Source organism: Amphimedon queenslandica, unplaced genomic scaffold (assembly GCF_000090795.2).
Source record: "Amphimedon queenslandica unplaced genomic scaffold, v1.1 AMPQUscaffold_13344, whole genome shotgun sequence".
In the NCBI taxonomy this organism is placed as follows: Eukaryota; Metazoa; Porifera; class Demospongiae; order Haplosclerida; family Niphatidae; genus Amphimedon; species Amphimedon queenslandica.
Window position 1 is genome coordinate 121398 of NW_003546420.1, and position 13044 is coordinate 134441.

Sequence of the window (13044 nt, forward strand, 5' to 3'; positions counted from 1 at the left end):
TACAGTGTTCACACTCGTATGGTCTATATGGACACACCTCCAGTTCATGCTGGGAAAGGTTATGGCGCTGATACTGTTGTTGACAGTCCTCGTGTTTACATTTCACTTCTTGATAGTCACATTCACCTTCCCTTTCCCCCTGGCTCAGATGAGCTGAAACGTTCTTCAATTTCCCAGTCCACTGACAGCCCCTACTCTTATGAATACAGTATACTTCTAATGCGTCTATCATTAGAGAACATTTCTTGTCAGGGAATGTCTGAAAAACTGTTTCTTTACACAAAGGACAGGAAGCTTGATGTGTTTTTATTTTGACGCTCTCAATACAAGACCCGCAGAAATTATGACCACAACATGATACTTGGTGTGGATCCGTGAAGATATTGAGACAAACTGGACACTCTATATCATCTTTATTAGGAATCTCCTCAACAAATGAAAGGTCCTCAAACTGCTGCATTTGCATGCCTTTTAATTGTGTGGGCGGGGCATCAATACAGAAGACACGCCTTCTCAAACTAACACTGCACTTCAGTTTCCAGTAACTTTTAAAATTCATTAAAAATCCAAATTTGATCGGAATCAGTTCAAACTTTCTACACAACATAAGAACATGTATATGTATCAGAAAATGTAATAAAAATTGAGAATTCTCTACTTTCTAATTTTGGTGAAATTTGGCCGAAATCCCTGTACTATAGTACAGGGACTTTTGCCCGATTTTGGAGCAACTTTAAAAATTCGTAAAAAATTCAAACTTGATCGGAATCAGCTCAAACTTTCTACACAACATAAGAACATGTATATGCATCAGATAAAGTTATAAAAATGAAGAATTCTCTTCTTTTTAATTTTGGTGAAATTTGGCCCAAGACCATGTACTATAGTACAGGGACTTTTGCCCGATTTTGGAGCAACTTTAAAAATTCGTAAAAAAATCCAAACTTGATCGGAATCAGCTCAAACTTTCTACACAACATAAGTACATGTATATGTATCAGAAAATGTAATAAAAATTGAGAATTTTCTACTTTTCATTTTTGCTAAAACTTGGCAAAATCCCCTAGTGAATCATTAGAACTAAAACCTGAGAATTGGTCAGTACAGTACGTCACATGATGGAGTGAGTCTTGTTTATTTTGTTCTTTTTCTTGCAGACCTTCTGATGAGCATGTACTAACTAATTGGATTGGAATGTGTCAATATTTCTGTTTGTATTCCAATAATCATTTTAATTAATTGCAATGTTGTTGTCTAGCTATTCCATCATCATCATATCATAACAAAATTTGAAGTGGAACTCCTGTACAAGTACATTCAACTGGTCTATGATGTGATGTACATTGAAAACCACCAAATCTCTCTATATACCTCAGTCAGACAATAGGCTCAATAATATGATAATAGCTCCATATATGGTATGAACTGACTATTGTATACATCCATTGGGGACTTTTGATGATGGATACATGTACATATACATGGTTGTATTTCAGGTGTATCCTCATCATGACAGTCAGTGTCCTCTTGTTATTAGATTGCTAACAGAGGGCTCTGAGCCTCCCAGTCTGCAGTGGATCCTAATCCAATGTTCCTTATTGCATTAGGTTATTCAATGAATCATACTCCAGCTGTAATGTGATACACTTGTGCCGCCAATGTTTCTTTACACAAAGACTGTTATTATGTTTAATTTATTGAATTAGTGGCTCTTTATTGCTCTTTCATGAAGACCCAACATGACAGGAATTTTTGAACTTAGGCCAGTCAGGTACAGACTTTGACACCATGTGATCCGAGCGACCTGATTGGTCAGGAAGTTTGTGACATCACTGGTCAGTCGCTGGTTTGCAGGATCTTTCACATAATTATTAGATTGTTGCTAAACAACCAATTAAAGATAATGGGTTGTTGTAGTTGTGACCCTCTGATGTGTGGGTGACTTCATTATTACTTCAGGCATCTTAGGCTAGTAGAGCTAGTGTTCCAAATAAATATTAATTGGGTAATGACGCATAATTTACTCCCTTTAAAATAATAATAATAATAATAATAATAATAATAATAATAATGACGAAGCCTGTCCACCTGCACTTCAATGAATGTGTAGGAGAGGTGATCACATTAGGTGGTATCTATCAGCAATTGCATGACAAAGCTTCTTTAGATTGTAAGTAAATGAGTTTGTAACAAGAAATTGGGTCTTTTAAAAATGTCCTATTCATCTCAATCTTTTGCTTGATAAATGTGTCAAGTTTTACTGATTGAATGCATCAAGTTAAAGTTGGATTGCCTTAAGCACTAAACTAGTGGAGTGGTGACTGGAAGTGTGGGAGTATCTATTGACTGTTGTCTTCAGATGGATAGGCATACATGGCATACATGGGATTGTGATGTACACAGACCTGGCAGGCAAGCATTCTTTTATCAGCTACAAACAATAATGACCCAAAAACAAAGACATCAAACTTCCTCTCTCAGAAAAGCTGTTGATAATGATAGCTTGTGCTGTTTATGCTATGGACTAATGGCTGAGTTAGTTCATCAACTTAAATTGAATTTGAAAAGATTTATTATTGAGAATCAATATTGATAAAAATATAACTTTAAAAAGAATATAAAAATAATGAATATATATTTTATTGTTGGATTATTATTGATTGCTGAGGAGTTAATGTTGAGAGGTATAATGAGAATGGGTTTACGCCAGCAGCTGCCATCAGTACGCCAGCACCATTACTGCTCCCTCCTTCCCTCCTCTGTAGCAATGGAGGTGACAGTATTGCACTATTGTTACTAGTGAGTGTGGACAATAGACTACCTCCTGTAGTGCTGCTAGTAGGAGAACAACTGTTGATAGAGGAGAGTGGAATTAATGGAGGTGGTTGGGATAATCTTGATGTGGCAGCTCCAGGGAGATGAGATGGGGAGATGATGGAGCCTGGAGTTGCAGTGGGTAAGGTCCAAGTTGGTGTGACGCTATTAGCTGCTGGTGACCAATAGAGACCAGCAGGAGTTGCTGCAGGTGGAATAGAGAGAGAAGGAGAAGGATTGGAGTGGTGAATGGAGTGATTGTTGGATAAAGCTTTCATTTGTGCATCTGCTGCAGCTATGAGCTTCTCTCTTTTCCTCCATTTTGCTCTACGATTCTGAAACCAAACCTGCAACAGAAAAGAAGAAAAGAGTAAAATATACCAATAGAGCTGCAAATGCAATTATGGAAATAATTATAATGCAATTATGAAATTACATGGATTATGTGTATGTACCTGCACTCTTGATTCAGGCAGTCCAATTCTCTGTGCTAGTTTCTCCCGGAGGAGTACATCAGGATAATGGGTTTGTCTGAATATCATCTCAAGCTCATCCAACTGATGGGCAGTGAATGTTGTCCTGTTTCTCTTTGATTTCATGATAATGTTGACTGATCCTTTGGGTGACTGCACTGGTGAAGTGGAATAATCTGCAGAAAATGATGCAAGATATGATCAGATAAGATACAATGTGAATCAGATAAGATACAATATGAATCAGTGCATGTAAAATTTGCATTGCTTGTATGTATACTGCAATGTCTTTGCATGTAGCATGTTAATAAATGTGCTTTTTGCTTACCATCACTGATGATGGAGTCTTTATCAGATTCTGCTGCACTGTCACAAGAAGAGGTATACCTTTGCTTGTGTCTCCTCTCTTCCTTCTCTCCAATAGTCAGATCAACATATTTCTCAGCTGGAGGCTTGCTGCTCTTGGTTGGTTGCAGATTCAGTAATCTCTCAATGGTGAACATGATGATGGCCTTTTGTCTTAATGAGTCTCTTCTCTGAAGGTTATACTAAGTTGTCTTCTGGTTTTGCAGTCCTCTTTATCCCCTTCTCTCTCTCATTAGGTTTCTCCTCCTCTTCCTTTACGCTGAGAGGTTCTATAGCTTCTTCATTAGCGATGTCTGTCAACCTGTCTCCTCACTCTAGGCAATTAAGGTTTATTAGCACATTAAAGGGTTTGACAATCACTAGCAACAGTTCACAAATACAAGCCAAATAAGAGCATGTACACACACACACACACACCAATTGGCTTCAGGTACACCACTGCAGCAAGTGGCTCAGTTATGACTGGTGATTGTGTGTGTACACTCCTTGAATGTTTAGAATTCCCCACAGGTATATAAACCTATTCCTTGGAATCTGACTAATTGAATGATTTAACCACTTTTACTTTTAAAAACAACATTGGACATGTGATTTTATGTTAGATTGAATGTGAATTGTTTATTTCCACATTTACAACTAATGGATGATACATTGACAGTTAGTTCTTCTGTAAAGTCATTCTCTAGTAGACATTCTTTCCACAACAACTAAACAAAAACAAAAACAACAACAACAACATAATAATAATGATGATACTATGCCTTTCTATAGCACATACATATACCTTTAATTTAGCCTCCAGTTCTTGGTTTATTGAAGGCAATATGTTACCCAGTGCCCAGTACAGTGACACATGGAATGATCTCTCCTTAAAAAGTTATAAAATAAAAATAAAAAGAAGGTTAATATTAAAGCATCATTTTGCTACAAACTATATATACCAAACTGTTGCTATTATTATTAAAAATTTTTTATGTTCTTGTATACCAAACTGTTGCTATTATTATTATTAGCCATAAATGAGACTGTTTATCAGCCCAACCACAAAGCTGTTTTTCTTAAAGTTGTTTTTCAGTGAGGATCATTATCAGGGAGCAAGGACATGAAGTCATGAATTGACGGATAAGTCAGTCAAGAATGTACAAACAAACAGCCAATTAATTCACAGACAATGAAGAGTGTGTCCATACAATAATACAAGTACTATATATATAATCATTATAAATATGAAGTGTTAATATTTTCACACACACAAAACCAGCCCAACCTAACAACTGGATTTATTAGTCACATCCCACCCTATCTCCCTGGCCGGTCAAACATGCACAGTACTAGTTAAGCTGTTAAACTTCAATTACATGATTTCCTTAATAACCACCTCTTCTTTTTGTTCAACTCCAACTTTGCCACCTCCTCAACTCTTTAATGTTTAAATCACTTTATTGTTAATAGAGCCCGTGGGCGACTGTCAGGCACTATTATATATTAAAGGTTATGAGATATACTCAATACAGTGTGTATAGTAATACTGGTGTGTGCTACCATTAATGGTCAATGGGATAATTCATTGTATAGTAACAGCTAATGAAGGAATTAGTATGTGTGGGAAAAAACCTTTTAAAAGTCTTCGTTATTAGTAGTAATACATACAACACAATAACTCGCTAACTAAAACATGAACATACATGTACATGTACATGTATCTGTACATTTCTCTGATAATTATAATAATAAGAAGAGGATAGATATTATGCTGATATAGGCTAGAGGAAACTGACTAGGCAGGCAAAGAGGATCAGTGAAAGTGCTGTCAAAGGAGATTGAATTAGGAGAGATAAGTTTGAGGATGCACATGTTCTTATTATCACTGACTAACGGATATTAATAGAACTGTGTCACAACAACATATACTGTATGTTAGAGACAGGAAAGGAGGGATAGAGGTAGTTTGTTAATGTTTTTGATAATAAAATGACGTAGCACTTTGAAGTATTTCATTAACTAGCAAACATGCAAATGGAGGTCAGTTACTTCATGTGATAATAGACAATATTATTATTGATGGATGAGTAGGGCAGGATACTCCACCTGGAGAAGACTTACTGTGTAGAATTTCGGTAGTTTAAATTTCTCAAATATCCTGTCTATATCATCAACTATAGAACATAACTGGAGAGGAAGAGAGAGAGAGAGAGGGAGAGAGAGGGAGAGATAGGGGGAGTTTGAGAAGGGGAGATTAAGAGGGAGATATGGAAGTCTTAATAATAAATAACATCAAAGAAGAGTAGTAAATAATAATTAATATGTTTACATTATTCCATTGATACACATCAGCTTATTGAGTTAGCATATTGTACTGATTCAAGCACCTTTACTGTAACCATACCAACCACATCAAAGACAAACAACAACAATAATAATAATTATTATCATCATCCAACTATGAAATTATTCCAATCTTCTACCAGTTCAATTATTAATAATCACTGGATACTGAAAGTACAGGAACAAGTATTAGACTCTATTACATACACATAATATAGTGTGTATAATGTATAATGAGATGAGATAACTCATTACTGTTGGTACTGATGTGTAGTAAACAAAGATTAGTATTTCCTTAATTAAAGAGATCACAGTATTCAACACACGTTCATTAATGACACATATACACTTCACTCACTTATCATCATCTAAACACACACACAATCTTAACAACATCTTCAATGATCTACTAACTACAGTATAGACACTAAGTTAACAATTAAGACTCATGAAGCAGTATCAGTAATAACTGTACTATATTAATGAGGTTATTCTGCTTCTGTGGGACAGAAGTAAATGACACAAAGTCTGGAAATAAAAAACTTTTATTGTCAGTTTGTTTATATTTTAAGGTATAAAAGGGTTTAGTCCTTGTTGCTGTGCTAATAATAAGTTTATTGTTAGCAATAGCCTCAAGATATTATCAGTAGTAGTAAGACTTTAAATTTCATTAGAATTAATGATAACCAAATATGGCAATGACCTCAATATGCATCACACAGTATTACATGTACTGATATAGGCTATAATATTAATAATGACTGTATTACTATATATAGCATCAATATTAGTGATGATAAGAGATAGTGGGTTCATGAACACACACACACACGTCACTGGTAGGTATTCATATGAAAGCGCCAATAGACTAGCTGTAATGAGAAAACTTCATTAAATAATTAATAATAAAGCCAATGACATGAAAGATAACACTTGAATATAAGGAAACAATATAGCCAATATTAAGGACAGGCACTTCACAGTATATGTACCTGTACTAATGTACAGTCAATGGATTACTTATAAAGACATACTCTGGACACTAGACGTTGCATAATGAGACAATGAAGTTACTAATGTCAGGCTAATAGCCTCACTGTCTCCGCTCAATTGGATTGCAAAAGGATAGAAATACATACATGTACATTAACATGCATGCATAAGGTATCAGAGGGAGAGAGAGAGGGGGAAAAGGGGTCGTATGTATGTATATATTTACAAAATTGAATTGTTGTAAATTCCAACAGTTCAATAGGAATCAAGTGACCATTGTATGTGGGAGACTGGGGGATTCTAATGAAATCAATAATAATAGATCAGTGAGTGAATAGTTATACTAATGGACACTGATTGATATAAAGGAAGAGAGAGGGAGGGAGGGATGCCCCAGGGGCAGTTAAATGGTTTGAGGATAATGTTACACAAAGTAATGGATACTGCCTACTCCCTGTTGTCATAGTAACGTATTAGTAACTGTTGATGGAATGAATTAAACTGTTTACAAAATACAGAACATTAGCAATTTCAAGAAATATGCTCATTTATGAAAAATACCCAAGGCTATATAGCCCATGGTTTTTTCTAAAAAAATGGCTCCAAAATCATCCCAAATTTTTATTACATTTTCTGATACATATTGATGCCCTTATGCAGTGTAGAAAGTTTGAGCTGATTCCGACTTCAATTTTTCAAGTTACAGCCATTTTAAGAAAACGGCAAAATTCTGAAAATTACCCAAGGCTATAGCCCATGGTTTTTTTCAAAAAATGGCTCTGAAATCACACCAAATTTTTATTACATTTTCTGATACATATTGATGCCCTTAGGCTGTGTAGAAAGTTTGAGCTTATTCCGACTTCAATTTTTCAAGTTATGGCCGTTTTTAAAAAGTAGCAAAGTTAATAAGTTAATACCAGTACTACAGCATACAGTGATACAGTACATATTATACTATTAATATTGTTAGTACAAATGAATGTAGTTAGAGATCATACAAGACAGTTCTATATCTACTGGTAGGTAGTTCCAGTGTCCATTATATTCATTAATGAAAATACACACACACACACACACACACACACACACACACATACAGTGTTGATTATGAATATCATACTGCTACTGTCAGAGTCAGTACACAATAGTGTCATGAATTCTATTTCTCTAAGTTACTTAGAATTAACAACAAAATTACTGTATAAACTATAATTTATAAACCTTTAAATTTATATTTTGTAAAAGCGAATTCTTTATTATTATTACTATGTTTCAAACTTCCTCTCATAATAATAATAATAATACATTATTATTGTTATTATTATTATTATTATTATTATTATTATTATTATTATTATTATTATTATTATTATTATTATTATTTAAATCAAAAGTGTTAGTATTTAATGTTTACGTTTATAATTAAATACGTCAAAAGTGCATGACAATCAGAACTGATTAGATGAAATTAATAATCAAATAAATATAAAAAACATTATCAGTCTGGGTACATACATGCATTAATGTCAGTCACAACATCACATATTTATATCAATTAACTTTAACCTGTTAGTGTCGCTGCACACGTGTACAGGTCATGTTTATTATTAGTTTATTGATGTTGTGTGTGGGTAACCTCTCACCTCTTGATGGCCTTCCTGTACATGTAGACCTAGGAACGACCTGAGGGGGAGGGGGAGGAGGAGGGGGAGGGAAGGGAGAGGGAGGGAGGAGAAGGGGGTAAGATGAATGTAGTAAGATTGATTGATGAGTGAACTAACCTTGACGTATCATCATTGACATAAAATACTAGACCATCAAATGAAACAGGAAACCTATGAAAACAAAAACAAGTTTGTGTGATAAATAATGGGTGGATATACAATTAATATAAAGATAAAAACATAATGGGTTTATATTTAAGTAGATTAGTACAAGAGACAGGAGGTTTTAGGTCTGTTCACTACAGGAATGGATGTACATGTATATACAAGCATACATTTAAATGATAATGACATGTCAACATCAAAAATTGTATCGTCATGATAATAACAATAAATGTGTAGCATATAAAAACAAAGGCATTATTGGCAGGGAAATGTTAATGTTATTCATGATTGGTGTCATCGTGTATAGATAAACTCAACTGTCTTCTTCACCAACTTGACCTCCTCTATATCTCATTTCAAGATGGCTTGTGATTGCTCTGACAAATTTATCTCTTGTTTCAGATCTTTTTTATATGTATTGTTCTACATCCTATCCTTTTTTACTTGCCAATATGTACCAGATGTCAAAATTGAAGATGAAGATGAAAAGAAACGTTGTAAAGTTTGCTGCTCAATCTTAGTCATATTATATATGGCCGCATTCACTATTCTTTGTGGACTTTTTATTAATATTTTTCCAACTGTTTTATTTATAAGTGATTGGTATCACTGTCCTATAAATTATTATAATATTTGCTATACACTTCAATTTCATAGCAGTAATCCAAACAGCTCTAAAGTACCTGAAATTGTATTAAGATCAAAAGATGATCATGATGGTAAGATACTTTAATTTCTCTTGATATTTAATTTATAATATACTTCATAGGTGATTATCTTGATAGAGAAGTCACACGTACAGCAGTCCAGCCATTCAATGATCTAGCAAAGTTCACGTTACTTTCCATTTGTTTCTCCACCTTTGTGTCTTACCTCATCTTCATCATTGCACTGATATGGCATTACTTTAGTGACCACTTTCACTTTTCAAAATGGAGATGCGATGGATATGAAGCACTAGAAGACAATGAAGGCATTCCCCATCCATTTAATGAAATTACTTGTAATTGTACATGCAATGATGATGATGATGATGATGATGATGATGATAGCACAGAAGTTTTCTGTGTTTTCTGTAGTTATAAGCTTACTAAACATTTCTGGTTTTTTTTCTTCCTTTCGTTAAACATCATCTTCTGGGGTGCAATGGTAGTTATATTCTTTTATGCACAGTATCATTATGGGGTTCATAAAGAAACACAAGGAAATAAAACAAGCAGCAAAACAGAGAAAAATAAAAAATATGAAATAGCATCAGCTGCTCTGTACTTCTATTCTCATTTGTGTACTATCGTTAGTTGCTTCATATTCTCAAAAATTATGTACGGGATTCAGAGAAAAATTAATGAACAAAAAAAGGACATCACTTCAACTGTGACACTGCCAGACTTGATAAATGACGACAAAACTTTCCTTAAAAGAGCTACAAAGGCACTTTCTATTTTCCAGTTCTGGTTCTTCATTCATTGGATATTCTACATTGTCACTTCATTCCTAATGATTGCTCTCTCCATTGAAGCTATTCTGTTACACATTAGGGCAACACAGCACCATATTCAACCTGGAGTCCATTTCAGTGTCTATGAGATTCCACTACTCATTATATGGTCTATATCTAATGTCCTCATGTTCATTTACCCGTGCTTTCAAGCAGCAAGCATCACAAGAGCAAGGAAGAAATATATACGGCACCTTATGAGGGATTATGCAAAAACTGACCAAAAAGAAAAAGTAGATTCATACGTCAAGTACCTGCAGAGTCGTGATTTTGGATTTAGACTAAACATTGCTTGTATACACATTCCATTCAATCTCAATGTAGCATACACTTCAATACTAATTGGAGTTTTTGGTATTGTTCTGAGTGTGTTAACAACTGTTGCTACTTAAAAATTGGCATATTTTTATTGCTACTGTGTGGCTAGTTGTTGTTTGATATTTTCCTGTACAGTAATTTTGCTGCTTAATTGTTATGCTGATTTTCATTTTAATTATTTTATGTACCTTTTACAAGTATATGCACACATTAATTTACTTGCTATTTTTACTCTTTATACTGCTGCTACAGTTTATTGCTACTCTTAATTTATATTCATTTTGTTTTTGCTACTGATATTGTGATGAAACTGAACCTACATGTCTTGGGTTCATAATAAATAAGATGTAATGGATACAGTCCATCGTATGAGTAGACTAAGGTCATGAGACATTGGGAGTTACTCTACCAACAATGAAAGAAAAACAGTTTATACAGAACCAGGTATAGATAAAAGATAATAGTATAATACATACTGTACAGCATTAGTTACTACACTACATGACCTTTGAACATAAAATAATAGACCTCTTTTCTAGTGAGTGTCTGTATAGTATCAGGTGTGTAGAATGGAATAAGTGGGTGTGTGTCATCAGGTGACTGTACATCACTGCTGAGGCAACCACTCGGGCAACCATGGTTAAAAAAGAAGATAAAAGTTCAGGATCAAATACAATGAAAGATAGGAAACCTGCAAAGGAAAGTTATTTAAGAAAATGCTGTTCATTGAGTTCATTGTTTCGTTTTCTTAGCATAATCACATTTCAATATATTCACTCAGATTTAAGCAGCAGCAGCAGCTGCATAAAGTGTTTGCAAATTGTATATACCATCATATTTACAGGGTTATTGGGGTTAGCAGTCAATATCTCTCCTTTAGCTGTGTTCCTTTATGACTGGATAGCATGTCCAATGGAATATTATGATATGTGTTTTATATTTGAGTTTCACAGTGATGATCCTAACAATACCAAAGTACCAGTAATAGTTATGAGGAGCAATGAAGGTAAGAATGACAAGATTAGTTAGCATTGTGTTATATTACTATTCTGTGTTTAGGTGATTATATTAATTATACAGTCACACGCCAAGCAGTCCAGCCATTTGATGATCTTGCCAAATTCACCTTTCTCTTTATTTTGGTCTCTGGTGCTCTATCATATGCTATCTTCTGCTTTCCACTAATTCATCATTACATTTGCTGTAAAGATAAAAAGTTATTCCATCCATTTCATGATAGTACTAAGAGCACTACTGATGATACTGATCCTCATATTACCACTTAATTAGAAGGAAAAGAGTGTATATACTTCTATGTGTTTCTCACAGCAAATCTCCTCTTTTTGCTTGCTACATGGCTTCTCTTCCTTTGCTTACAGTATACTAAAGAGGTTAGGCCTCCTTCCAAGGAAAAGAATAACACAATTTCATATCCATGGTTTGAAGGTGTTACTGTGTTCATATTCTTTTATTCACACTGGTGTAGTGTTATCAGTTGCTTTATATTTGCCAAAATAATGTACGGGATTCAGAATAAAATTAAAGCAGCAAAGTCTACAGGCAATTTAGAAATACTAATAGAACAAGATGATGATAAATTTATTAAACGTGCAACAAAAACTCTTGATTATTTCCAGTTCTGGTTCTTCATTCATTGGGTGTTCTACATCGTCACTTCATTTCTAATGATTGCTCTCTCCATTGAAGCTATTCTACTACACATCAGAGCAACACAAGCTCACAATCAACCTGGAGTCCATTTTAGTGATGGACAGATGTGTCTACTTGTCCTTCTTTCCATTTCAAATGTTTTTATGTTTATCTATCCTTGTATTCGTGCAGCTGGTATCACAAGAGCAAGAAAGAAATATATACTAAACATTGTGAAGAATAATTCAACAACTAAGGAGGGAAGTAATCATGCTACTGAGGAAGGAAAATTAGGAAATAATGACATACATGTAGTTAATTCATATGTCGAGCATTTGCAAAGCCACAAGTTTGGATTCAGACTAAGCATTGTTTGCATGCGCATTCCATTTGATCTCAATGTAGCATACACTTCAATATTAATTGGAGCTTTTGGTATTGTATTAAGTATACTGACATCCATTGCTACATAAACTATGTATTAGTTATTCTTTTTCTTGTTGCTGAGATTTACCTTTATTTTATTAATGCTGATGTTTAGTTTATTTTGAAATAAATAATTTTTTGTAATGCTGATTACTTTGTTGATTGTGATTATTGCTAACTTTTTGCTTTTAAATTTTAATGATGATTTTAACAAACCTTTTATAATTATTGGTGATTGATTCCATGCATATGTATGTAGGCCAATTCCCTCTAACATGAGCAAATGATCTTTTTCAATGAAGTCAATAATCTGATTCTAGCTCTAACCTATAATACACAATGACTGTGA

The 13044-nt window shown here is 34.1% G+C and overlaps 4 protein-coding genes across 5 annotated transcripts in view; 2 read left to right on the forward strand and 2 right to left on the reverse strand.

Annotated features, from left to right (window-relative positions):
- Positions 1–2549: 2549 nt before the first annotated feature.
- Positions 2550–3890, reverse strand: LOC100640121 (paired box protein Pax-6-like). Its single transcript, XM_003387482.2, has 3 exons — positions 3616–3890; positions 3270–3463; positions 2550–3161 (listed from the first exon to the last, which is right to left on the reverse strand). Exons 1-3 carry the CDS (start codon positions 3788–3790, stop codon positions 2640–2642), a joined length of 891 nt encoding a protein of 296 aa, XP_003387530.1. The 5' UTR covers positions 3791–3890; the 3' UTR covers positions 2550–2639.
- Positions 3891–4077: 187 nt separating this feature from the next.
- Positions 4078–13044, reverse strand: part of LOC109582930 (U6 snRNA phosphodiesterase-like) — an 11777-nt gene continuing 2810 nt past the window's right edge. Inside the window, exons 2-6 of the mRNA XM_019998005.1 lie at positions 8756–8809; positions 8618–8657; positions 5757–5822; positions 4438–4521; positions 4078–4360 (exon numbers count right to left, since the gene is read on the reverse strand). Of these exons, the coding sequence (XP_019853564.1) occupies positions 4247–4360; positions 4438–4521; positions 5757–5822; positions 8618–8657; positions 8756–8809 (358 nt within the window). The 3' untranslated portion in view covers positions 4078–4246. The remainder of the gene's footprint in view (positions 4361–4437; positions 4522–5756; positions 5823–8617; positions 8658–8755; positions 8810–13044) is intronic.
- The window catches only part of LOC109582934 (uncharacterized), a 5639-nt gene continuing 1412 nt past the window's right edge, over positions 8818–13044 (forward strand). The window contains exons 1-2 of one of the 2 annotated variants that reach the window (XM_019998013.1): positions 8818–9522; positions 9573–10861. In XM_019998013.1, the coding sequence (XP_019853572.1) occupies positions 9165–9522; positions 9573–10693 (1479 nt within the window). In that variant the 5' untranslated portion in view covers positions 8818–9164 and the 3' untranslated portion in view covers positions 10694–10861. Of the gene's footprint in view, positions 9523–9572; positions 10862–13044 lie in introns of those variants that run through there. The other variant, XR_002185292.1, reaches the window with a different exon arrangement.
- Positions 11113–12452, forward strand: LOC109582935 (uncharacterized). Its single transcript, XM_019998016.1, has 2 exons — positions 11113–11625; positions 11679–12452. Exons 1-2 carry the CDS (start codon positions 11256–11258, stop codon positions 11903–11905), a joined length of 597 nt encoding a protein of 198 aa, XP_019853575.1. The 5' UTR covers positions 11113–11255; the 3' UTR covers positions 11906–12452.

Bases quoted from the DNA above. Each gene is read 5' to 3' on its own strand.
- LOC109582935 (XM_019998016.1), top strand. From the start codon at position 11,256: ATGGTTAAAAAAGAAGATAAAAGTTCAGGATCAAATACAATGAAAGAT. The intron at 11,626-11,678 runs GTAAGAATGACA...TTCTGTGTTTAG, and splicing joins AGTTATGAGGAGCAATGAAG to GTGATTATATTAATTATACA.
- LOC100640121 (XM_003387482.2), bottom strand. From the start codon at position 3,790: ATGTTCACCATTGAGAGATTACTGAATCTGCAACCAACCAAGAGCAGC. The intron at 3,464-3,615 runs GTAAGCAAAAAG...CATTTTCTGCAG, and splicing joins AGACTCCATCATCAGTGATG to ATTATTCCACTTCACCAGTG. The intron at 3,162-3,269 runs GTACATACACAT...TTTCTGTTGCAG, and splicing joins TGCCTGAATCAAGAGTGCAG to GTTTGGTTTCAGAATCGTAG.